Source organism: Ascochyta rabiei, chromosome 5 (genome assembly GCF_004011695.2).
Source record: "Ascochyta rabiei chromosome 5, complete sequence".
Lineage (NCBI taxonomy): Eukaryota > Fungi > Ascomycota > Dothideomycetes > Pleosporales > Didymellaceae > Ascochyta > Ascochyta rabiei.
Window position 1 is genome coordinate 1,130,965 of NC_082409.1, and position 24,503 is coordinate 1,155,467.

At 53.7% G+C, this 24,503-nt stretch overlaps 10 protein-coding genes across 10 annotated transcripts, besides 5 other annotated features; 6 read left to right on the forward strand and 4 right to left on the reverse strand.

Moving 5' to 3' along the window:
• The first annotated feature begins 99 nt into the window (after window positions 1-99).
• Window positions 100-106: a tandem repeat.
• Window positions 107-139: a tandem repeat.
• Window positions 140-1,514: 1,375 nt separating this feature from the next.
• Window positions 1,515-1,556: a tandem repeat.
• A 712-nt stretch (window positions 1,557-2,268) lies between these two features.
• EKO05_0003535 (uncharacterized protein) lies at window positions 2,269-2,835 on the forward strand (the record flags this gene model as incomplete). The annotated part of the gene is made up of 1 exon (XM_038945339.1): window positions 2,269-2,835. The coding sequence occupies one exon, from the start codon at window positions 2,269-2,271 to the stop codon at window positions 2,833-2,835; it is 567 nt and encodes a 188-aa protein (XP_038800737.1).
• Window positions 2,836-3,692: 857 nt separating this feature from the next.
• On the forward strand, window positions 3,693-4,655 carry EKO05_0003536 (uncharacterized protein; the record flags this gene model as incomplete). Its single annotated transcript, XM_038945338.1, has 1 exon — window positions 3,693-4,655. One exon carries the CDS (start codon window positions 3,693-3,695, stop codon window positions 4,653-4,655), a length of 963 nt encoding a protein of 320 aa, XP_038800736.1.
• A 330-nt stretch (window positions 4,656-4,985) lies between these two features.
• On the reverse strand, window positions 4,986-5,577 carry EKO05_0003537 (ATP synthase F0 subunit 8; the record flags this gene model as incomplete). The annotated part of the gene is made up of 3 exons (XM_059636186.1): window positions 4,986-5,150; window positions 5,205-5,355; window positions 5,441-5,577. 3 exons carry the CDS (start codon window positions 5,575-5,577, stop codon window positions 4,986-4,988), a joined length of 453 nt encoding a protein of 150 aa, XP_059492169.1.
• A 195-nt stretch (window positions 5,578-5,772) lies between these two features.
• Window positions 5,773-5,801: a tandem repeat.
• A 190-nt stretch (window positions 5,802-5,991) lies between these two features.
• Window positions 5,992-7,006, forward strand: EKO05_0003538 (uncharacterized protein; the record flags this gene model as incomplete). The annotated part of the gene is made up of 2 exons (XM_038938220.1): window positions 5,992-6,021; window positions 6,068-7,006. The coding sequence occupies 2 exons, from the start codon at window positions 5,992-5,994 to the stop codon at window positions 7,004-7,006; spliced, it is 969 nt and encodes a 322-aa protein (XP_038800734.1).
• Window positions 7,007-7,735: 729 nt separating this feature from the next.
• Window positions 7,736-7,978, forward strand: EKO05_0003539 (uncharacterized protein; the record flags this gene model as incomplete). Its single annotated transcript, XM_038945336.1, has 1 exon — window positions 7,736-7,978. The coding sequence occupies one exon, from the start codon at window positions 7,736-7,738 to the stop codon at window positions 7,976-7,978; it is 243 nt and encodes an 80-aa protein (XP_038800733.1).
• An 822-nt stretch (window positions 7,979-8,800) lies between these two features.
• EKO05_0003540 (uncharacterized protein) lies at window positions 8,801-10,685 on the forward strand (the record flags this gene model as incomplete). Its single annotated transcript, XM_038938218.1, has 3 exons — window positions 8,801-8,998; window positions 9,056-9,311; window positions 9,382-10,685. The coding sequence occupies 3 exons, from the start codon at window positions 8,801-8,803 to the stop codon at window positions 10,683-10,685; spliced, it is 1,758 nt and encodes a 585-aa protein (XP_038800732.1).
• A 1,237-nt stretch (window positions 10,686-11,922) lies between these two features.
• Window positions 11,923-13,640, reverse strand: EKO05_0003541 (uncharacterized protein; the record flags this gene model as incomplete). Its single annotated transcript, XM_059636187.1, has 4 exons — window positions 11,923-12,621; window positions 12,700-13,029; window positions 13,079-13,383; window positions 13,427-13,640. 4 exons carry the CDS (start codon window positions 13,638-13,640, stop codon window positions 11,923-11,925), a joined length of 1,548 nt encoding a protein of 515 aa, XP_059492170.1.
• A 1,819-nt stretch (window positions 13,641-15,459) lies between these two features.
• On the forward strand, window positions 15,460-17,571 carry EKO05_0003542 (uncharacterized protein; the record flags this gene model as incomplete). The annotated part of the gene is made up of 8 exons (XM_038938473.1): window positions 15,460-15,718; window positions 15,770-16,009; window positions 16,057-16,152; window positions 16,204-16,460; window positions 16,517-16,610; window positions 16,664-16,838; window positions 16,891-17,274; window positions 17,325-17,571. The coding sequence occupies 8 exons, from the start codon at window positions 15,460-15,462 to the stop codon at window positions 17,569-17,571; spliced, it is 1,752 nt and encodes a 583-aa protein (XP_038800730.1).
• A 1,084-nt stretch (window positions 17,572-18,655) lies between these two features.
• Window positions 18,656-18,689: a tandem repeat.
• Window positions 18,690-19,763: 1,074 nt separating this feature from the next.
• On the reverse strand, window positions 19,764-22,386 carry EKO05_0003543 (uncharacterized protein; the record flags this gene model as incomplete). Its single annotated transcript, XM_038938549.1, has 5 exons — window positions 19,764-20,342; window positions 20,452-21,677; window positions 21,726-22,087; window positions 22,154-22,219; window positions 22,358-22,386. The coding sequence occupies 5 exons, from the start codon at window positions 22,384-22,386 to the stop codon at window positions 19,764-19,766; spliced, it is 2,262 nt and encodes a 753-aa protein (XP_038800729.1).
• Window positions 22,387-24,003: 1,617 nt separating this feature from the next.
• On the reverse strand, window positions 24,004-24,264 carry EKO05_0003544 (uncharacterized protein; the record flags this gene model as incomplete). Its single annotated transcript, XM_059636188.1, has 1 exon — window positions 24,004-24,264. The coding sequence occupies one exon, from the start codon at window positions 24,262-24,264 to the stop codon at window positions 24,004-24,006; it is 261 nt and encodes an 86-aa protein (XP_059492171.1).
• Window positions 24,265-24,503: the final 239 nt, after the last annotated feature.

A 24,503-nucleotide genomic window follows, 5' to 3' on the forward strand; every position in this document is an offset into this window, starting at 1 on the left:
AACTTTTGGACAGCCACGCTGAAGACTCGCGGGAACTAGCGATTGACAGGCAAGACACCAGCTTTGCAGCCAGAGAACAGCTTGAGAACAGCTGATAACGAGCGTGAGGGAGAGCAGGCAGAGCAGGCAGAGCATGCAGCGAGAACAGCCCCACCAAGACAAGACGTCCAGCTCCAGCTCCAGCTCCAGCGCGCACGGCAGCACGGGAAGGCGAGGCGCTTATGGCTCATTGACGAACCCACCTGCAAGCGCTGACCTTGGGTGCCCGCCTTTTCTGGGACGACTGGCTGTCAACCTTGCTTCAACAGTCTTTAGCAACGTACTCGTTTCTCATTCGCTGGCAGCGTATTCATTTCTCGTTCCAGGGCTCGACGTAATGCGCTTCAACGGTCCCTGCCGCTCTGCCTCGACCTTGTTGTGTCAAACGGTGCCGCCGCCGAAGGCATCATCTGACGTCGCCCAGTATTTGGCAGCAATCCTTCTGGCGACCGCCCAGTCCTTGCCTGCAGGAGTGGCCTCGAAGCTGTCGTCTTTGTCGTCGAGGTCCTTTGATCCAGTGCGAAACCCAGGTGGCACCGACAGAGACCCGCGTTCAGCCTGAACGCCGTCTCGAAGCAAACACTTCTTCGTGCTAGCTGACGTTAGACACGCCTCTGCTCACCACGACGCTCAGCATCGCGATCCATGTTCAGCTATCATTCGATGCTCACCTCTCCACTCCCGACATGAAGACGAAAGAAGCACTCTGCTAGCTAGCCCTGCATCTGATTTCAGGCATGCGCTCTCCAATCGAGCACTTGGCATGCGCGCTCTACCCCGTCTCTCCTCATCTTGGCAATCGTCTTCTCTGTCTCATGAAGCGCTGACGCTCCACCGCGCATGGCCTCCCGTTCACACCCGTCCTGCGGCTGCCCCCGCCGCGCTACCAGAATGCAACACAACATCAGCCGCCCTTCAGCTAACCAGAACAACTGGTGCAACCACACACATCCGCCTTCAGAAGCTCTGGGAGCTTGGCCCAATATCCTGTGTACAAGAGTGGCGCAAACAATTCGGGAGATATCAAGCGAAGACGCGCTCACAGCACCCTGCTGCATTACTGTCATGCACGCAGTCTTCAGCCTCACGCTAAGCTGGAATGCTGCACAGCCCAAACCACGACAGAATGAGCTTTCAACTGAGAACACTCTGTTCTGTCACCGGCCTGACGCGTCTGAAGCAGGGCATCACCGATAACAGGCTAGTTCATACGCAGTCCTCATCAGTCCTGCGCTACTTATCCCCACAAAGCACTCTACGCATCCACGAAAAGAGCAAATACTATCATCATCTGCTCTCAAACAACAAAGCTCTACCGTCCTAAGCGCAGACAGCTAAGCCAATCATTACAATGCTGGGGAGCAATTCCGCTGCGGTTGTTCCAGGTCCCGAATATGGCATATCCACAAACCAGCGTCGCCATCAATGCCTATCGAAGGGGAGACCGCAACGTGTTCTTCTGAGAAGGAAAGTGCTGTTTCTCTTTTTGTTTCTCTTTTTGTTTTTATTTGGTTTTTTGAAAACCCATACCCTCGACCACGGGCTGCTGAATGCGAGAACCTGGAGCTCTACTAAGCGATACTGAACCAGAGTTCACAAACGATACATCCCAGAACCATGTGTGAAAGCGAGGCAAAGTACGACCTCCTCCCCACAGCCCTGCATGCTCCACACTCGCTCTAGACTCAAGTGAACCTGAACCACAAGAGAGATAGTCATGCGCACGCTCCAGAAATCCATTTTCCCACCCCAGCTGCTTTTGGACCGCGAGTTTAAGCACCTCAGCAAAACTTGAGACTTGGTGATTCGAGGATAGTTTACAGCGAATAGCGAGCAGACCATACCATTAAAGTCAGCCAACCCCGCACGGCGAGCTGGCAGGGTCGATGTAAACCCCTCTTCAGGTCGGATGATATGGTTAGTTATTCCACAGCGTTATGTAGAGGCGGGATTTGTCCATCTCTATGTCCGCTCGCTCGTTCGCTCTGCGCATTCGGTTTGGTTCAAGGTGCGAGGTCTGAACCCTTGGATTCGGCACCGAGGGTGAGTGTTGGTATGCGGAGTCAATATACAACAAGGCTCGGTGTGTGAGTGTTTGCAAAATCTGCGTGTTTGAACTTGGTTGGGATGAAAGGGGGAGGGAGATGGGAGTATAAAAGGTGACCAGACTGGCGAGGTCTACTTCCTCAATCACCCAACCCCCCTCCTTTCCACAAACTCCTCACGAAAATGAAGTCTTTCTACATCATCATCATCGCCTCGGCATTTTTGGCGCTCATTGCTGCTGTCCCCCTCCGCGGCGACGCCAATTACCTCATCAACACTCTCAGTCCCACGTCAAGCACCTCCGCACTGCTCTCCGCCCTGGCTGCAGGGGTTGCCGAGAACCCTCCCGTTGGCTCCGTGTCTACGACCAAGACTCCCCGTGCAATTATCGATGTGTGCGGAGGCTGCATGTTGCCTCCCTTCCCGGCTGGAATCCACTGCGCGATCCAGTGTAACGGGTCCCCGCACCGTCACGGTGTTAACTCTCTCCCCGTCGACCCCGTCGACGCGACTACCTCCACGGTTCGGCAAGGAGCAGACGCCGCAGATGTTGATCTCGATGAGAGACCTCCCACGCCCCCGCTGCCATCTGACCTCGAGCTGGACGGGGGTATCAGCACCGCCATCGAGTCATCTAACCCCTCTGCGCTCGAGCAGGGCGCTACTGCTGGACTTCTCGACACAGTCTTTGGTAGCTGCCGCTGGCCTATGAATTTCTTTTTTGGTTGCGAACTGGATGAAAACGAGTAAAACTCTTGATTTGCCGCGGTTTACCACAAAATCCTTCCAGCTGGCGGTCGGAAGAGCGCGGGATATGAGAAGAGTGCAGAGGGACTGGCATGGATGGCAGTCACTCGGATGCCTCAGCCTTACGGATAGCGCTGGTATATGGGAGGGTAATGGGCGTTAGTCGACCATCGAAAATCATACACCTCACGCGAAATACTGGTGCATATCATTTGGTTCCTGTGCCCTTGAATTATCTCTCCCCTTCTCACATTGATCGTGTGCTGTTACTATTTACCTATACGCCGACGGGTTGCGACCTTCCACTCGAGCAGTGTCGCTTAGACTGCGACCAGTCCGCCCACAGCCAGGGTGAAGATCTTCGGTCTTTCCCATCACCTGCCGCAGGAGTAGTAATCTGACCGACTTCGGTATTCGTAGCAAATGCAAATATTTCAACAACCATGACAGTGATGTGTCTCCTTAGTGACGTGATCGATGGGGTATTCAACGACGCGTTCGCAGGAGATTGGCGAACTGGGTTCCATCATCAGCCCTTAGATCCAGATTTCAGCTTTTCCCTTATTATCGTGACCTAGTGGATGTGCCCAGGACAGAAACACGGTTCTGTATCGGCGAGCACTGCTTGGGGACAAAGTGCGGAGGCGTCCCGATTCTGCGACCACAACAAATCTGCATTGCACGTTGGACGATTGGTCTGAGAGAATATGGTAGCAAATCGAACCTGGGCAAGAACCATGGTTGCTGGGGGGTAGATGCACATTCAATATATATTCAGCTGGCCCGCCTCTTTATATTCGCCAGCATCAACTACCACTACCTTCCGGATCAATCTTTGTATCGCCGATATTGAGATCATCATGAAGCCAACCATGTTCCTGACCGCTGCCTTCGCAGCCCTTGTTACTGCCGCAGCTCTGCCTGTTCTTGAGATCAGCAGCAGCCCAGTCGCCGCCACTTCAGTCTCTGTCGAGAGCGCTTCGACTACCTCTACGCTGACCTCCGAGCTGTATCAACGCCTGAACGACACCGCCACCTCTGGTGCCACTGTCAGTTCCGTGACTGCGTCCGCAGTGCCCCAAGAGTCCAGCATTGGAAACCACAATCTTCACGATGCCGATGTCGTCGTCGACGCTTTGACCGCCTCCGACCCTAGCCAGGAGTCAACAGGCTGGGAGTACGAGGAACACTCCATCAACACACGCTTGACAGACCTGATCCGCCTCATCACCTCCCTCGGCCACATTCACCAGGCTATCCTTGAGGTGGAGCCACTCAACTTCTCTCCTACCGAGACTGATGCAGACAGCTACATCCACAAGTGGATGTACAGATACATCTTTCAGTCAGACGTAGACGCACGCAAGAGCGAAGCTCAAAGCTTGTTGAGGGTGGTACGTCGTCAGTCATCGCGCGAGGTGCTGGTGTGGGCTAAAGGGCTCAAGTCAGCTGCGTACCAATTCGTTGGTCGCGAGGTGAAATACATCGAGAGTCAAGTCTATGGGAAGGAAAAGCAGTACGTCAGGGCCACAGTCACAAGTATGTGGGATGAGGCATTTTCTTCGGAGGACATCGACCTGCTTGTTACCGGCGCTGCCGCGGATACCTCCTTGGCCCACTCAGACGGGTGCGGGTTATTCTGCGAAGAAGACGATGTTGACGATGCGATGGACGAGATGGATATCGCCGTTGAATGTCACTGCATCCAGGGATTCGACGAGTGCCCCGTGGCCGGATGGGTTCTTGAAGCTGCGAAGAAAATGTGCGAGAAGGACCCATGGGGGCCTGGAGATGGCCCGGATGATGTTGCTCAAGTTGAGTAGTCTTCAAGCTGACTTAAGCTTGGGGTGCTGTCAACCTGGAGCCAGCTATTCGTTGAATGTGTATGGTAACGTAGGGGCGCATGATCAGGTCAGCCACTACTTGCAAGATACGGCTCTGCTTGTGAATGAGTGTGTCCGTATTCTGCTTGTCAGCCAGTATGTCCATATGTTAGATAGACATGCCCAATAAATGCATGACCTGCCACCAAAGCGCTCAGAATGTGGGTTTCGGTGTAAGGCTTCTACGCCGTTGGATTGTCTAAGAGCACATGTCGACTATTTGTACACATCTCCGCCCCCAGTATCTTTCCCAGTCTCAATGGCTTCCGCTTACAACTTGCTGATGAACAGACGGGCGGCGAACAGGCGGACGCGCTGGGGTAGGATGTACTTGGAGAAGACGTAGATGAGGGTGGGGAGGAGGACAAAGGCCACAGTGGTCTCGTTGACGAAGAAGAAGGGGATCAGCTGGGGCATGGCTGACTTGAGGATGGTCTGCGTGCTGTTAGTCGGCCGTTCCTCCTGCGCGGTGTTGAAAGCGAGTCTGACCATCTGCTGGGCGCCGACCTCGGGCGTCTTCTTCTGCTGCTGGCTGGCGAGCGCGGGGCGGGCCATGACGGCGGGACGGACAGCTGTGGGCGCGCGGAAGGCGGCCCTGGCGAAAGGGCGGAGGAAGCGGGTGGTGTTCATCGTGGGCGGTCTGTGGTCTGCAGTCAGCGGGCGCGAGCGCGGGGGCGGAGAGGCCAATGGCAGCGGAAGAGCCTGGTGGCGGGGGATGGACGCACTGGAGAAGCGTGGGCGGACCGGGGAGATGCGCGGTGATGGAGTTGCGGGAGGAAGGCGGCGGTGGTGGTGGAGCGTCGTGAGCCAAAAGCTCTTGCTGAGCTGCACGCGGAAAGAACCGCGTCACGTGGCTTGGCATCGAACATAAATTTCAAACTCCAGCTTTGCTCAAACCTCATCTTGATGTCATCAGACTCTCGCAACTACGCATAGCTTCACCTTTGGTGCAACTCCTGCAGTTTGTAGTGATCGTTGTGCGTGTATCAGCATTCAGAGACTCCTTCTGTCTCTCGCGCCCAAGATCTCACTGACTACTCGACTGAGCCACAACTAACCACAACCCATCCACATCCACGTTCCATCTGCGCATCACGCGTGCAGAAATGTCTTGGTGTCCGTTGCTGATGATTTGGTGAACCACTGACCCCTCACGCATACTAATCGCACCATGCTCTAGCCTTCCTTTGAGCCGCCGGACGACAGGCAAACTCTGTATAAGGTCAGGTTGAATTCCAGACTATCACCAACAGAAAAACACGCCGTCCCACACAATATGGCGATCGAAAAGGTCATGATTATTGGCGTAAGAGGCAGCCTCTGTTGGGCGTGGCGTCTGCTAACACTCGCAGAATTGGGAGCTCGGTCTAAGCATCATCAACGCTTTCCTGCCTTCTGGTGACAATCAAAGGCACTCGAACATACAGCTGTCGATCCTCACAAGCCCGTCACAGTGGCTACGCCTGCCACCACATGTAACCACCAAAGACGTTGAGCACCGCAAGTCCGACTTCTCGCCTGCTTCGCTCAAATCTGCGCTCACCGGGCAAGACCTGGTAATCAGTACCACTGCCGGAGGAGATTCAGAGCAGCAGATTGGTATCGTAGACGCCGCCGTCGCTGCAGGTGTAAGCCGATTCATGCCCCACGAATTTAGCCATGACACGCTCAACGAAGGAATTGAGAAGCGCACAGTGAAGTCAGCTGGACGTGCAAAGGTTGTTAAACATCTGCGGACAGTCTCTGCAAACACACGCAACTTCGAGTGGGTCGGTGTTGCGACAGGCTACACGCTCGACACTGGCCTCATCAGCGGCAGTCTTGGCTTCGACATGGAATGGCACAGCGCTACGATCCACGGCATCGGCACAGAAACCTTCGCCGCCTCGAGTCTACAGCGAGTGGGACAAGTCGTGACACGCGTGATTGAGAACTGGGAAGGTGTCAAAAACCAGTACATCTACGCAGCTGGCGTCTTAACCTCCGCCAACGAGATCCTGCGAAGCGCCGAAAAAGCCACCCACCGAGAGTTCGCAGTCGGCAACTACGACGTTGAAGACTGCATCAGAGAGGGCGAAGCACGCATCCAGCGCGGATTTCCTGACTCGGGAATGTTCTTGCTGGAACGCAGCATCCTCTACGATGAGCAGCTAGGTGCTGCAGAACCGTTCGAGCTGTGCAGCAGCAATGAACTGTTGCAGCTTGTGCCTGAGTCTGTCGAGACAATCGTATCGAATGCCTATCACGACTTCAAGCATCACGGCAAGCCTGGGTGTGGATGCTCATCGTAAATACGGCCCGTGATGGATGGAGCGTCAGCTTGGACATCCACTGCAATCAACTGACCCACATACAATTTTGCCCTATCAGGCAGGTCAGCACAAGTCGTGATGCTGCGAACGCCTGCTTGTATGTTTTATCACAGCACAGACGTAAGATGCATTTAACAGGGGGTTTCCCCCTTGATGTTTAAGAATCTGAACGAGCCCCTGGGCGGATCTGCCCGGCACCACCAAAACCTCGTCTTAGTACTTCGCTATCAGCACTCGTCCGGATGACCGAGCCCCGCTTACAGATCATCATTTTTAATCCATCATCCTCACCGACTCTCCGTCCGTGCCTCGAGCTTCATTTCTCTTGCTCCGACCGGCATCCGAGCCAGCCTTAACTGGGCGCGCTAGCGACATTTTGTGAGCCGGCCCAAGCGTCTTCATCTGCGACGAGAATTCTGATTGGTCAGAGCGAGCACGCTGCGCGCCAGGGGGAAGCGTGTAGGAGCATCATGCGAACCTCGACCAGCTAGTCGTATGGCGTACCTCGTAGCCTAACAATCTGATGGCCCATCGTGGGTACCGAGGTGGGTTGAGGTATATACTGAGGGCCTCTCCCTCAATCTTGCCGGGTTTCGACGCAACAACTTCTCGTACGAAACAAGAATCTCCATAAGCTTAATACCCACCAATACCTTCCCATACCAAACCCGAGAACTCAGGTCCAATCAACCACCATCACGCAGCAAGATGCCATCCCAACGCCGGCTCCGAATCAACACGCGACCGCAACCGGTCGACCCGCTCGAGCAACGCTTCTCCTCGCCAAGTCTAGTGCCAGGGATGGGCATAATGAGCCTCCTCTCGATGCTCCTTAACATTGAGGAGAAGAGCTACGACCAACAGTTCTCCCCACGACGAGCCAGCTTCCCGCGATCCAACTACCCAAGGATTGTGATTACGCCTGCGGCAGAGTCTGGCATGGCAACATGAGCAAGGCCGTCGTTGAGGTGCGCCTTCCAAGGGCGCTGATCAAGACGATGACAAGAACGTTGAACATTGAACGACAACATCAACGACATGTTACGAACGGCGGCGCGCTCTCAACCAGCATGCGGGTGTAGTGATCACCCAGCACCGACCACAACGGCAACGACCAACAAGACAACCTCCGGGGACATGTTGGATCGACCAACCAAGGCCTTTTTGAATGCTTAATCTCGACGAGCAGCTTGGATTTAGAAGCAGAGTGCTGAAGCAGTGCGTACAAAGAATAGAGGCGCGGGGAGCTGGCAAAATGATTGAGAGGAGCAGCGTGGAGGAGACGTTGATATAAAGACGTGAGGGTATACAGTATATGCTGGAAGAAGTCAACATATGTACTACTGTAATTCCCAAAAGCATAGCACAAGATGGACAGCCAATAGGGCGGCAGAACTGGAGAAAACATGTCAGACGGTAGCAAAGCAAGAAGATTCCAAGATTGCAATCGTGCAATCGTAGACTGTCACATTGTTCATATGTCGTTGTACAATGCTTTGCCCGTGTTGTGTGGACCCTTGCTTAGGCAATCACGTCATGCTCAACAACGCAGGGTCCAACAGCATGGGATGTACACAGCAGGGTCCAGCAGCGTGGAATGCACCCAGTGTAAGCAGCCGGACTCCCCACGACGCCGCACCGTGACACAGTCACCACCCTCGGCATGTTGGCGGCAGCAGTCCGAGTACGCGAGGAAGGTCATGCGGTATCGCCGGTCCTGTGACGCATCTCCCAGATTCCCCAGCAAGGCGTCTTGGCGCACTCTGCTCGGCCATGGTCGAGCAACACGAGCTCTCCGCTCTCCCCGCCCCCTTCGCTCCAGCACACACCATGCTGGCCAACGACGACGATGAGCATGAGCAAGCTACGCCCACCTCGCGCCTGCACACACGCACGCTGCTGAAGCTCGACTGTGTGCTGCTGCCCTTCCTCGCGCTGCTCTTCCTCTTTAACTCGCTCGACAAGTCCAACGTGAGCTCTTGTGTGCATGTGCGGTGACCAAGACAGCGAAACTAACAGACACGTCAGATTGGCAATGCGGAATCCGCGCACTTCACCACCGACATTGGGCTCGGCAAGGGCGACCTCAACACGGCCGTCGCCCTCTTCTTCGCCTTCTTCGTCGCTCTGCAACCCGCTGGCGCCGCGCTGGGCCGCAGGTATGGCATGGTGGCCTGGGTGCCGTCGTGCATGCTGCTGTGGGGACTCTGCACGATGCTGCACGTCTGGGTAAGGAGCAAGTGGCAGCTGTATACGCTGAGGATTGTCATTGGCTGTCTGGAAGGTAGGCCCCGCCAGTCTTGCCTTTGGTTTAATCAGAGGTAGAAGACGATATAGATGACTAACCATCTCAGCTGGCTTCTACCCCGTCACCGTCTCCTACCTCTCCCTCTTCTACACGCGCTTCGAGTTCGGCCGCCGCCTCTCGCTCTTCTACGGCCAGGCGGCTGTCGGCGGTGCCCTCGGCGGCATCATCAGCTACTTCGTCTTCAAGCACTTCCCGGACCGACATGGCGACGACGCCGACGTGGACTCGCGCTGGCAGTCGTGGCAGGTCTTGTTCCTGCTCGAGGGCGGTCTGACGGTTGTCGTCGCCCTGGTCGGCTACGTCTGGCTCCCGCACAGCGTCGAGACGGCCTGGTTCCTCTCGCCTAAAGAGCGCCGCTACGCTTCGTCGCGCGTCGTCAAGGACCGAGCGGCGCAGGAAGGAGGCACCGCCAGCACAAAGCACCGTGACTCCAACGACGAGCTTGCGCACGACGGAGAGGCCCGCGGCCTGCTGACCCCCGCCCACCCCGCGACATCCGCCTCGGCAACGCTCGACGACCGCGGCCTGAGCCCCCACGACGTCCTCTCCGCCCTCGTGTCCCCGCGCATCTGGCACCTACTGGCCTGCAACATCCTCTCGGCCATCCCCGTCTACGCCTTCTCCGTCTTCCTGCCTCTCGTTCTTGCTCCGCTCACCGGCCACAAGGCCTCGCCCTCGCTGATCAACCTCCTCACTGCACCCCCGCACCTCTGCGGCGCCATCACTCTCTACCTGTTCGCCTCCTACAGCGACGAGCACCACACGCGCCTCCGCCCTATCCTGGTCGGCCTGCTCATCATGGTCTTGGGCCTCTCGCTCGTCGTCGCCCTGCCCACCGCCTGGCCCATCCCGCGCTACCTGTCCCTCAACATCCTCATCTCAGGCGCCTACATTGCGAGCCCACTTACCGTCGCCTGGATCAGCGGTAACACACCCAGCCCCGGCAAGCGTGCGCTCCTGCTCGGCATCAACGGTTGGGGTAATCTCGCGGGCGTCATCTCTGCTTTGCTCTTCTCGCCCGCCTTTGCCGACACGGGCTATCTCGTCCCTTTCTTCTGGACCCTCATCTGCGTCGGTTGCTCGGCAATTGGCTATGTTTTGTTTCTGCGCAGTCTGACGCGCGAGAATGAAAGGCGGAGACTGCTCGTCGACAAGTGGGACAGCGAGGAGCGAGAGCGCGAGAGACTCGATGGCATGGGACCCATAGTCCAGAAACGCCGTTGGGTCAAACGTCTAGTCGTAGCCATCCGCAAGAGCGAGCTCATGCCTGGGTTGGCCGACTGGCTCGAAGAGGCTGTGCAAGGGGGCAGACAGGGCGACGAGAAGATGACGTTTGTGTACGGTCTTTGATATCGCTTCTTACGCCGTGTGATGTTTGGCAGTGTTCAGATACCCATAGACGGCGCGTACATGTCACACCGTCAAATTTCACGATGAAGTCTGAAGTGTACACAAACCGAGCATGGCAAAAACATCATGATCTGATACACGAACAAACACAGAGAAAGTGGCCCACACGCTATAGCGCATACTAAACCTGAGTACAAGGGCGTGTCCATCCTTTGTATTGCACTGCTTCTTACTTCGCGTACACACTATACAGTACAGAATAGCCTTAGCAAGGTGTATTGAGTAAAGCAGACCCACGGCGCATAAAGCGGCACCCACAGCATGCACTTCCCTGCAGAGAGAATCCCGGCGCCTCCAAGCGAAACGCAGTGAAGTCGTTCCGTGGTGCGGGAGGAGGGGAGCTGGAAGGTGTCGAAGTGGAACTCGGCAGACAGGGTGCTGGTAAAGAACCACTCCGGGTCCTGCAAGAAGTGAGCATCAAAGTTCCACGTGGCGTCTGGTGGGGGTGGGTGCGAGGACGGAAACGCGTCGGGTTCTGCGGTAGCGGCGAAGAATGAGCGTGAGGGTGAGGTCGTGGACATGTCGTGTCTGTAGGCCCCTGGTATTCCATCCCCATCTCCGCTCTCGTTCTCAGTCCCTATTGCGTTGCCCGCCCCAGTCGGCACACCTCTGCCGGTAATATCATCCGCGCCATCGCCCCTCCCATGTCTTCTTGACCAAAACATCCTCCTTCCACATGCGAGATCAATCGGCTCGCTGTGCTCCCGCTGATACACGTCCGCCAGCACTCTGCGCATCTCCTCGACCGCGGGCTTCGCAGCCGCAGTACTGCAGCCTCGGGGTCGCGTCCAGCCTGCAGCGCGTCGATGCGAGCGAGCGCGCACGCGAAGAAGACGACACCCTTGCCGTCCGTTTCGCCGTTGTGCAGTCGCGCCCGTGCCATGCGGTGCGCCGACTCCAGCGCAGCGCAGCGTACAGCAGCTGCGACTGTGGCGGTGGTGTGCCCGGGTGGTGCACCGCCGGTGCGTTAGGCACGATTGGTGCGGTGAGCTGGCATGTGTGCGCGTGCTCCTCCATCTGCGTGTGCAGCTCGTAGTACACAGTGGATATGGCGTACAGCATCAGCTCCTTGAAGAAACCAGCGGCGCGGTGCGTTAGCAGCGTCCAATCGTCGGTTCGGCCTGGGATAGGTGGCGTCGCGGGCGCGAGAATGGCAAGGGAGATATCGAGGCAGATTTTATTGTGAGAAGTGGTACTGCGGATTATCTTTTGCTTTGGTAAAGTATGGGCGGTGCAGACCGAGGGTGAAGCGGCGGACCAGCGCATCGTGTAGTTTGATCTGGAATGGCGTGATGCTGGCGCCGTGTCTGAGCGTGTCTCTGAAGAAATCGGTCCTCGATTGACAAAGTATTGTGAGCTCCTTGCCGAAGCGGAGGCATTCAGAGTAGGGAAGAACGAAGCGTAGGTGGTTAATCAGATGAACAAACTCCAGGCGCAAGGCTAGAGTGCCTGTAAAGGCGATGTGTATGCTACAGTCTGTGCAAACATCAGGTGGTTTGGCGTTGAGCGGATCCTCGCCTTGTTCGCGTAGGTCCTCGTCGTTGACGTTGGAAGGCGGCTTTGTATCGTAGTCTTGCGCAGATATCATCGGTGGCATACCCATGTCCATGCTGCTCTGCACAGTGAGCTCCAAGACAGTCGCCCACAGTCTTCTGCGTATTACCGCGTGGAAGGTGTTAATCTTGCCGAAATACGACGGATCCCTGTGCAGCCCAAGATACATTGCAGTCCTCAGCAGCGCACCGGCAGCGATCCAAACATGGTCGCCTTCGACGTTGCAGACTTGCTTGGCAACAAGCACAAGTATCTGGATCTGAAGACCGGCCATGTTCAATCGTGACTTTGCGTGCGGTGCAGCAAGCCAGCTCTCGGCAGCCTGAATCCATTAAGCGCAAATAACTCTCAGTCGAGGTTGGTCAACACCGCTGTAGAACGGAACTCCTATATCACACACGAGCATGATATTGAGCACCGATGGCTTATCTGTGATCCTGCCAGACCAGTAGGCTTCGTATTCCTTGCGGAAGGAGGGAACGTGGAGCACTCTGAAGACACCTTCGAAAGTGCGCAGGTAACCGTCGACAAGAATATCGCAGGTGGCCTTCAGCGGCAGAGAGTCTACTGCTTCCAGGGAGATGGTAGGTAGCAGCATGCGTGCCGATTTCAGTATACGTCCCACAGTCTTGAGCTCGTTGATGGTCTTGTACAACTCGGTTGACTTGTTGACCTCTACACGATCTGTAGCTGGGTTCAAGGTTGTGTTCGCGTCGCCCAGGGCCTCATACTGTTCCAAGGTCAGCGACTAGCTGGTTCATGGCCACTGATGTACTGACAGGCTCCATAACTTTCATCCAATGGCTCTGACCGAAGAACGTTGACTCTTGAAAATTACCACTAATGTCAGTGAGTATGTCTGAGATTGGGCGTGTATCGCCCTCTGAGAGCGGGCGGTTGGAGGCCGTTGCCCGAAGGCGTTCATTCTCCTTGAAGTGGGCTGTGACGAGCGATGAAGGCTCAGTATATGCATGCGAGCTTATGTCCAGCGTCAACCTCTCGGCTGGCAGAAGCTGGGGCTCCAGTCGATTATGTTCGCCCGGGGTGTCTGATGCAGCGTGGCAATTGGTGTTCTGTTCGAGCTCTGGAGAAAGCCGAGCCGTATTTCTCCTTGCAACCTCTCGAACCCGGTTTGTTTGCCAGTTCGTACGCCAGGTCGAGCAGGTCTATAGGTGCATGTCTCTGACTTGATCCTGATACACGCTCCGCAAGGCTCTCTACAATCACATCTGACCTTGCGCATGCGGCACTCGACGCAGGAGAGGGCAGGTCGCCGCCGGCGCTTGGGGGGCCATCATTATCTACATCTGCTCGAGCCACACTGGGGAGCTCTTCGTTCATGGTGACGCCTATCTGCAGACCAATTCGCTTCGTTGCAAAGGTAGGTGCAGGTATGTGACGCGAACACGGGCTGCTCTGTAAGGAAGTCGGCAAATTCGGTGTTTTCCAATTTGCCGTGCAGCCAGCTTGTTATGCCAGCCCAGGCATGCCACTGTCCCTCAATGACCGGCTCAGTATGCATTATGATATCGCTTTTGGCTACAGTTTTGTGCCTTCATTGTTGTATGTGTGATGTCTGAGGTGGCAGGAGAGCAGCTAAAGGATTGCGCCACCGCTTGCGGGGCAATTCGGCGCCGAACAGCACGCGACCCTTTCATCGCAGCTGCCCCCTTTCGTTGCATCTGTCCCCTTTCATCGCGGCTGCCATCAGCCCATCAACGACGCAAAAAAGGATTTGCGGAACATGCCGAAATCAGCGAGAGAGGCGTTCGAGCCAGTCACAATCAAGTCCTGTGAGGTTCTGTTTCGCTCGTATCAAGATACAAGTCTTCCTGGTCCCTGCTTTCCTTGCGTCAACCCTTCTTCCTACCTCAGAGACATCGCATGTCGCATGTGCAACACTGAAATACCACATATCATACGCACGAAGAGAGCTCCAAGCGGCCTTGATTTTCCCTTTACTATAGGTGTCTAGTTGTCGACCGAGGATAGACAGGTATGATGCTTTGTAGTGTCCTTCATCTGTCAATAGTCTCTTTCTATCTTTCCGCGTTGCTCCTATCTCGAGCACGTCCATGATCCTCTGGTCCCTTTTGGGCTATACTCGCGTCGCTTCGTTATAACATCCCTGGTGCGCTAGGTTGCTGCATGGCACCTCACCAACCTTGTCTTTGTTGGTGAATTTGGACTCACTGCTTACACCTCCGCCTCATCAGCGTTCGCTTTCACCTGAGCTTGTATTGATTCCACTGACCTTCGAGTCGAGCATCCGTATATGCTGCGTGGTCCAATAGAGAATCCTGTTTCGTTTGAACTTCGGCAAGTACGATGCTCCAAGCATTGCGTGCTACAAGCCTGCGTTGTCGCAACCACCATCCCCGCGCCCACTCGTGTTCTAACAGGACACTGGAATCGGCATCGTTACCCGGTTCAAGCTACAGGAACAAGCGCTGCATCTAGAGTCTGATCATTTGCCAATGCGATGCGGCGTTTATCTGGTCGCCATATGCCGACTCGGGCTTCATATTTCGCAATTGCCGCCATCAAACGCGAATTTTGTGGCTTCTGGAAGTCGTGTGTGCACCAGCGTGTATTCTATCTGATCAAACGGTGGAGAATGGAGCCACATTCAGATAATTCACATTGATGTGAGAACCATGGGGCAACAGGTACTGCTCTCGATCGCCCTACACCAGTCTGATACAACCATGATATACTGTCAACCGCTGATATTTTGAGTTAGCATCAAAATATTGGAAAGAAGATCCGGCATATATCAAGCCTTGGACCTGTCTCTGACGCGATCCTACTTTCGTTCCCCACGACCAACAAGAAATCCTCTCGGTCCGAACCGACTTAGCACTTGCATTGCACAATGGTGTATACTTGATATGGTTCTGTGGGGCAAGTGGCAGGGTACTATATGCAAGTCAACCCTCTTGTTCATGCCCCACGCGACGCGACGATTGTGCCATGAAGGGGTATAATGATGTGCCTTGAACCGTTGCGCTACATGCGGCTGAACGCAGTCCGAAGATCGGGCTATAGGGAACTAATATAAAGCTTCTGTAGTACGGGCAGTCCATAAGTTGCCAACGACCGCACCAGTATTTGTCAAGAAACCTACAGCTCGAAGTCTGGCTCCGCTCAATTACACTTCATGATGGTCTCCGGTCTCTTCAACAGGAAGACCAAAGCTGGGGACGATGGCCCAGGTCACGTAGCCGACGAAGGAGAGATGTCCGATGGTAGTGTGCAATATGTCATCGAGAAGTCTGGTAACACCCAAGAAGTTTCCTATCAGGAGGCTTCTGGCGCTCCAGTTGAGACAGATTCGCCCCTTGGATACTCAGTCGGAGCCATCACGATCATTTGTCTGAACCTTAGCAAAATGATTGGAACCGGCATCTACTCGACGCGTAAGTCTCTTACAGGCGCTATCGTTGATAGCCAGCTCATCAGTACCCCAGCTTCTACCATTCTCAATTACACTGGCTCGGTCGGTGCTTCGATGTTTTACTGGACGTCCGGTTTCTTCATCTCCTTGTCGTCTATGGGAGTTTACCTCGAGTATGCGGCTTATTTTCCCAATCGCTCTGGTTCGGAAGTCGCGTACCTCGAGCAAGCCTACCCGCGTCCAAAATACTTCTTTCCGGTCGTCTTCGCCGTGCAGGCTGTCATTCTGTCTTTTAGCAGCAGTAACGCAATCGGTCAGTAAGAACACAACGTCTGATGTCATTTCACTGACGGTCCATAGTGTTGGCTCAGTATCTATTCGCCATCAATGGTTCCACGCCTTCTGCATGGGAGCTGAAGGGCGTCGCAGCTGCTGGCTACACTGTGACTGTCTTGTGTGAGTTCAAAGATAATAATCACAGCAGGTCTGGATCTAATGTCTTTACAGTGCTGTGCTTTCACACCAGGTACTCGTACTGGTTATCAAATGGTATTGGTATCATCAAACTAGTGACCTTAGTGTTCATATCGATCACTGGCTTAGTGGTACTCGGTGGCCACACGCGCGTGCAAGATCCACTAATGAACTTCCGAGAACCCTTCAAAGGCAACATAACCCCATACGGTGCCACCACGGCTCTATATAGAATCATCTTCTCATATGCTGGCTATGAAAACTCGTTCAACGTAGCCAACGAGATCAAAGTACGCGTCCGCCGAGTACAGCGACAAATATAGGACTTGCGCTGACTCTGTTCCAGAATCCAATCAAATCGATCAAGAAAAATGGCTTCATTGCCTTGCTCCTTGTCACCGTACTGTATATCCTGGCTAATGTTGCCTTCTTTGCAGCTGGTCAGTGCTCACGCTGCGGGTCTATTTCTTCAACCGCTAACGTCTGTATTCAGTCCCCAAGGCCGAGTTGCAAAATGCTGAACAAATTGCGGCTTCTTTGTTCTTCACCCATGTTTTCGGTTCTGGCGGCGCCGTCAAAGGGTTGAACTTCCTTATTGCGTTGAGTGCCTTCGGCAACCTACTCGCTGTGCTGATAGGCCAATCTCGCCAAATTCGAGAATGCGGGAGGTAAGTGTTAAAGGTCTCAATAGGCGTTGGCAGTGTTGCTAATTTCCCCTAGACAAGGTGTCCTTCCTTATCCGCGCTTCTGGGCATCGACCCGCCCCTTCGGCACACCACTCGGTCCTTATTTTGTCAAGTGGCTCTTGACCATGGTCATGATTGTCGCACCTCCCGCTGGCGATGCGTTCAACTTCATCGTGGATCTGCAGGTCTACCCTGGTTCGCTCTTTAACTTGACATTGGCCATTGGCCTTATCTTCACACGCAACCGTCGCAAGAGACTCGGCCTTCCCGAGCCCAGCTTCAAGGTCTGGAATCCTGTTCTGGCCTTCAATATTTTAGTGAATCTCTACCTTATCGTTATGCCTTGGTACCCACCACCCAGTGGCAAGGGCGATGTGTCGTTTTGGTACGGAACGTATATTGTCACTGGTATTGCGATGTAAGTTGATTGTACTCGAGCGTGTGGAGAACTATCTAACATTCCAAAAGCCTTGTTGTGTGTGGTCTGTACTACATAGGCTGGATCTACGTCATTCCCAAGGTTCGTGGGTACCAGATTCGGCAGGGACTCATCACCTTGGACAGCGGAGCGAGGACCCACCAGCTGATCAAAGTACCTGTGAGCGAGCTAGCCGCTTGGGACGCGACTCATGATGCTCTGGGTCGGGACCTAGCTGATGGCAATAGCTCGCAGCAGAGCGCGCCAGAAGATTCGGTTGTTGCGCACAAAGCTTGATCGGCCAGTACAAGAACTCGAGATCCGAGGCGGGGGAATAAATGGACGAAGCTGAAACTCCGCACTCTTGTCTATGAAACATTACATATGCACAGCCTTCCCTGCGATTCGGTACGACTTATGGCAAATCTACATTGACGACACAATGTTTCCGCTGCTTTATCATTATGCCAGGCCTATCGTGATTGGGTTGCAACCCAGTTCAAGATCTGGGCTGCGTAGCAGACCTACGACCAGTACGATGCAATGCACCCTCAAGTCGTCAAGAATTAGATTGGCTACATCAGATCGAACTGGGTTCTTAAATTTCTTGCGTTTGCATCAGCTCCGATGAAGCATCCTGTAAATACTTCGAAAAGCCAGGACTGCTCATAGATTGAGTGGGTGTAACTCTATTCAGCGCCTTGTCGATACGTAGTCGCAAACTCTGTGCCCTCTTGAGAACGCCAATACCTCGTACACACAAATGCCTACCCGGATATTGTACCCGGATGCTTTACCCTGACAGACATTTCAATGAATCATGTCACGATTTATGTCAATCGGTTATCTAATTCCGGTTGCAGGCAGGTCGACCAACCACTGAGAATTCAACCTCGTCTTTCACCACGTTAACCCTGAAAAATATTTGCAGTGTTTTCACTGAGCGTTTGATAATGAGTTTCCCTACATCTTTCAAGAGCTCCTGACCTGACTTTGATATCTCGTACCCCTTACCACTAGCATGATCAATCTTACGGACCGACACTCGAAACTGTCACCGCCTCATCCAAAGCTCGAGCGAACCACTACCACAAGTTGCTGAAAATGAAGTTTCAACACCTGGTTTTCATCGTGGCCACTTCAGCTCTGATTACAAAGCCAGTTTCAGCACAGGGCGTCCCTTTCACAGACGACATTGTAAACGCAGAGTTTCGGTACTACTACCTGGAGGCTTTCAAAGCACCGAAAGATATCGTTGGCTAGATGTGAATGCAGACACATGTAAGCTGAAAAATTGGTAAGGGAAAGAACACAGTGAAGTTGAAAGTCAATGTTAGAGAAACTCAATCTGATCTACGAGGCGACCTGTCGCAGCTGATTCTTTTTTTTTTTCTTTTTTTTTTTTTTTTTTTTTTGGAAAACCTCAGAATATGAGTTCGACTTGTCGAGCAGCATATTCAAGCAGTAGATGAACTGGTCTTCCAACGTGGGCAACATTTGTCTCTTTCGCTGGGCTACCTCATCTCGGCTCGTTGGGTTGAGCTGCAGTTGTGGATATTGGCATCTATTGACTTGTAGATCTCGTCTTGATGTAATCACATGTATGATTACTGTTAAGATACCTTATCGAGAAAGTTACACTGTGACAAGCGCTGATAAGGTTGAGCTATTTCGTATAGAGGAAAGCCCATGATTGACGTGCTAAAGGAGAGTTTTTGTATGCCAGAGGTGGCAAGAGCGGTGTGCGTGAGTGGTGTTCGTAGTGCATATGAGTAACCAGAGCAATTAGCGACAACGCATCTGCATTGTTCGTAAGCAGCAGCTCGAGGAAATGAGGGGAGATTTGTTCACGGGTCATACGCATGCGACGCTATGACGTTGCGGTTGAGAAAGCTGACAGTGTGACACTTGGCGGATACTGACAAACTACCGTTCGTATTGATAAGCCGGTGGATGCACGAGCGTGCCACATGAAGCGTTTCAAAGTTTTTCGTCTGTGCAGAGTGTCAGACGTATGACGAGGGCCGTGTTGTGAGGCCGATGTTGAAGCGTGGGGCGAGTTGGGTTTCGAATGTAAAGCCCACCGGCAGCATTTCACCGAAGACGACGACCGACTTGATACTTTTCTGGAGAATTGGATTGAGCATAGTCGCATGTCTAATATATGTAGGGATATCTAACTATCTAAAAAAAAAAAACAGAATATCTACGCGAAGTGGGCTTCACTCAGCAAATGGGGTCGGCGTGTCATACAAGAAATGAAGAGTCATCAACCGTAAGACCACTTTGGACGTGACAAAGACAAGAAATAATTAAAACAGAATGCTGGAACGCTAGAGCAGGCGACTTAACAATGAATTGTGCCAGGAAGAGAGTATGCCTTGGGAAGAAACGCACTACAACGCTTTGCCTCTCAGCCACAGTTGACTTGGGGTTTGAACGAAGATCTCTTTTTGTGATCTGGTAGGGCAGAAAATTGCGAGGTCACCTCAGATCATGCTTGCTATCGAATTGAGAGTTGAGTGCTTCGTCCTTATACCCACTAGCTCTGGCTCACTGACCTGATGCGCGAAGCTGGTAGAAGGTACAGTTGAGTATGGCGTTGAAAAGGTCGGGAAGTCTTGTAGCGGAGTGGTGAAAACGCACATGCTTCCCTCATCTTTGGTTGAAGCGGAATCATAACGGAGGTCAGGAAACGCTGTCGCTGTCGGCGTGTGCAAGGCACGCAATGAAGCCGTGGTGGTGGGGGTGTTGGGAGGGTACATCGAGTGCGTACCTGCTACTGGAGTTGGATAAGATGCATTGCTTCCATACGACGTTGAGCTTAGCGATGGTGTACTGATTGGAGTCGAGGCGGGCATGCCGAAGGTGTGGAAGGCGGAATCACCCGATAACGGCGTCGGTGTTGGTGGCGAATGCTGGTATGAAGCAGTGTTGGACGGCGTGGACTCTCGTTTGACAGGGTGCGAGGAGGACGACGCAGACACCGAAGATACTGTGCGAGCGCGACCTGCCTGTGTTTCACGACGCCGCTTGGGCCCATCTTTGACTTTGGGGTGGGTGTGACACTGTGGTGGTATCATTAGTAAGCAAGTTCGTGTGACCTCGCGAGATATCATGGGAGAATGAAAAGCGGAAACAAGATGGGGTTGAAAGAATGCAGGGATCGGCACGAACCTTGTATGCATGCCTGAACCAGGTCGTTCCCTTCTTCTTACTGCTGACTAAGGCAATCCACTCGCCGCAGCTCCCACAAAGACCTTCCCACACGTCGAGATTGCCTTCTGTGCGGCGTGTGTCTTGTGGACCTTGAAATGCTGCACCAGTCGCTGCGCTTACGCCGTGCGTGAATGATTTATCATACCAAAACGCACTATTCTTTAGCACAAGCCAGCGTCCAGGTTTGCAAAGTCCGCACCACCCTTCGCGCTTGTTGCCATGTCCGCGAACCCACCTTGGAGTGTAAAGATCACCGTTAAAGCGGAGGTCCTGCTCATGCGGTATAAGGTCTGGGTCTGATGGGTTCATGTCTGATTCAGGTGGGTTGGACGGCTCTTCGTGCAGGGAAGAGTAAAGATCTGGAGGGTCCGAAAGATCCGCGAAGTGTGATGAACAACCCCCATGTCTGTCTACATTGCTTTGAAGCAGGCGGAAAAGGCCTTGCGACGGAAGAGGTCGAGGGACTTCGAGTTGGAACGGATGATCGCGAGTTGCAAATAATGCAGGACCGTTGGATTGCAAATGGTGGTTTTGCGAGAACAGCACGTTTTGCGAAGGCATACCGAAATTTGCCATAGCATTTGGGGGGTATGCTGGCATTGAGTGATGCGGATTTTGGCTTGGACCGTAAGAAGCAAAGTGGACAGGCGACTGGGCTATGCCGCGTGAGCTTGCAGGCGTCGAAGTTGGCGTCTGCCCGGTGGACCACCGCTTAAAGCGTGTACTCTCGAGAGTGTACGGCGAAGATCTAACATTGTTGTGTGGCGCTGGCGACATGCGAGCTCGACCTACGGTGCGGGTGACAGTGTCGTATTGTGATTTTCTTGGAGAGGCAAGTGGAGACATTAGATGACCTCCAGATTCGACCGAGTTCCACGTGTCGCACTCAGACGCATATGAGACTGCCTCGGAAGAGCCTATTTCTTCGTAGGTTGATACCTCAGGAAACATACCTCCACCTGTGCTGGACATTGAGAATGACGACTCGGACAGGCGACGAGTTCCTTGCGGGTTGTATTGCGCTGCATTATCGCTCTCTCGTTGGTCCAGTCCCTGAAATTGCCGCAAGTCGATGATAGGAGTATTCTCGTCTGAACCCATCAGTCCATGACCGTAGTCTGTCGTATCTGCGTCTAAAGTGGGGAACGGCTCAAGCTCTCCGCACGTCTTTGAGCCCCAGGGACCTGATCACATCAGTGCAAAGCTACAAGGAGGGGTTAAAGCGGACGTACTGGCATCGATGACGCTGGGAAAGTACTCTGCGGAAGTTGACATGCCACCGACTTGCATACCACTGTTGAATGTTGTATTGTTGAACATCGATGCTGCGGACGGGTCGATGTCGGACCTCGGAAGGTATTGTACGTTCTCTTCTCTGTTCCGTACCATGGGGCCTCCGGCTCCGGCATAGTACGAGTTGTGGGTCTGTGGTACAGCCCACGTGGATTGGGGTGGCGACGACCTTGACACTTGTTGCAATGATGGTGGCGGTGGGTGCTTTTGAAAAGAATAATCGTTATATGGATACATCTGTGGGGATGAAGTGGGTGGAGCTTGACCCAGGCCCCGAGATTTGCTTGATGAAGGGCGGTATCTATATATGTGGTCAGCATGTCCAAATAACCCAGTCGTCAGTCTGGATCAATAATCTGCGCCTTACTGTTGATGTGCATTGAATTCCATGTTTAGGCTGTCGTCCTCTATACACAGTGGTCTCGGCGTATATCTATAGGAAACGTTAATGACGGATTCGGCTTCCTACATCTTCGCGCTGAAGTTAGATCGACGCTGTGCAGCTAGCAGCGCCGCGTCACGGGGCAGCCGGTCTGCCAAGCAAGGGAGTGAGAGGCGTATGGGGACTCACAACTGAGTAACGAAAGAAGCTACTGGCATTCAAGGGAATGTGTTTGGGCGATATTGTTGTACAACCACAGCTGAGTGGGTGTGAGTGACGTGAATAATGAGCCGTAAGGCTAGACAAATGAGTGTATGGGCAACAAAAGCTTCCGATGCAGCCAGCGCGGATAGGAGCCCGCTCCAAAGAAAGAATGAATGTAGATTTAAGAGGGCTGGGATTTCTAAGGAACGACAGAGCCAAGTAGAGCGGCAGATGACCGGGGGTCAGTTGTAGTATAAGTCGAAAATTCGGGATCGAGGGTTCCGAGGGCAGCCACGAGGTATGTAGAACGACTTCCACAAATTTGACACAACAGAACCACTCGGCCGCAAGTTTGAAAGCAGTGTCGCGAGGTGTCTTGGCTGCAGAGGATCTGGAACAGCGACAGTAGAAGCGTTCACCCAAAGGAGCCTCTGGTGGAGAAGTGTAGGAAAGGGTGGGCCGGGCGCAGGGCTGCTGGATTGCTGGAAGGCGATTAGAGACGTCTGGGATAGTCGCACCAGTTGACACGCTCATCCTCCTGTCGGCTCACGCGCACGAGGACTTGAATGATGAGCAGCAGGCGATCCCTGCGGCCGAACCATTGATACCGTCATGGGCGAGGCGCTTCGCGAGCAGACAGCATGGCTGCGGACAAGGAAGCTGCCGGTCGGCCACAACGTATTTGTGAAGGGCGGTACCATTTATTGCGGCCGAAGCTCGGTTTCATCACCTCGTTTGGAGACTAAGTATCGTTTGGCAAAAGGACAAAGTGGTGAAAGCGCGGTAGGTGCAATACGCGACTTGGAGATGTCAATCTCAAGACGCTTTCAGGATCAAGGATCGTTCATATCGAGGATTCTGCTCGATTCCGGCAGCACGCTAGCTGGGCTGGGCATGCAACACCGAGTAGGCTGAGTGCGAGTGGTGAGAAGGTGAGAGACTTGGAACAGCGCTAATGTTACGTAAGCCCTCGCTTACCGCGCCCGGCCAAAGAACGCGCCTACCTCTACCGTCGCGACAAGCCCGAAACGCTCCTCAAACTTCAGGGGCAAGGGGTCCTCCAGCCCACCGTCCTCGCAACGTCTCCCGCACCATCACCATCATTTTCGAATTCCTGCGAATTGATTTGTCGCCAGTTGCGCTCGGTCACCATTTACAACGGAGCAGACCGACGTTTCTGTTTCGCTCCTTCTACTGGCCCACTTGGACCGTCGTCGAGGCAATCGCCACCACATGGAATTGCGAGCAGGTTTGCCTCGAACGCGTCCTTTGTCGTCTGAGCCCGTTAGATTTCGTATAGGACCGAGTCAGGCTGACAGTTGACAGCTGTGGAATGACGTGGGCTTGGGAGCGTGACGATTGTTGACTCGTCTCCAAGACAACAACTGCAGCCACAAATGATGGTAGTCGGCTTCGGCCAAAACTGCCGCATCATTGGCTGATTTATTCCGTCACTCATCGTATTGCTGACAATCTAGCTTTGGTATTGTGCTACCAACTCAGGCAGAGCGATTAATTCGGGTGGAGTCATTCCGCTATCAACCTTCGCCTAGTGTGTGCTCTCATTGAGATGCATGGCAGGGATTGGTCCTGCAGCGAGCACCGAGCCACTCACCCGATCAGTCGCGTATTCATGAGTGAAGTCCAATGCCCATTGCGGGCGCACTTCCCCATTCAGCCGAATCGCAGATATGTTGATATATTGGAATCACAATCGAGTAACATCCCTGTCCGGGGTATCCTCCTCGCGACTGTCTAAAAGTCCGAGATCGCGGACCTGAAGACAGTAAACCCCCTTTGCTTCTCGCATGCAGGCTGCGCTCAATCAGGAAACTCGTTTCCCGCTTCCCCATAGCACAGCAGCGCGTGCCATGTCTGGCTCTTCCTCCCATCTCATATCCACGTGTTCTGTTGTACAAGGACGTCCTTCCCAATCCAGAGCATCTGCGAGCGGTCTTGAATGGAGTATAGCGGGTATTGATTAGCTGTATGTTGTTGTTATCTCGCTTCAGGGTCACCCCGCGCTTCGCCTCTTGAAGACTTGTAGCTCTCCAAATACCGGTCAGAACGGGATCGCTGACAAGGTATAGGCAGCTAATGAACAACGCCTCGATCGATGCTGACCGTCGAT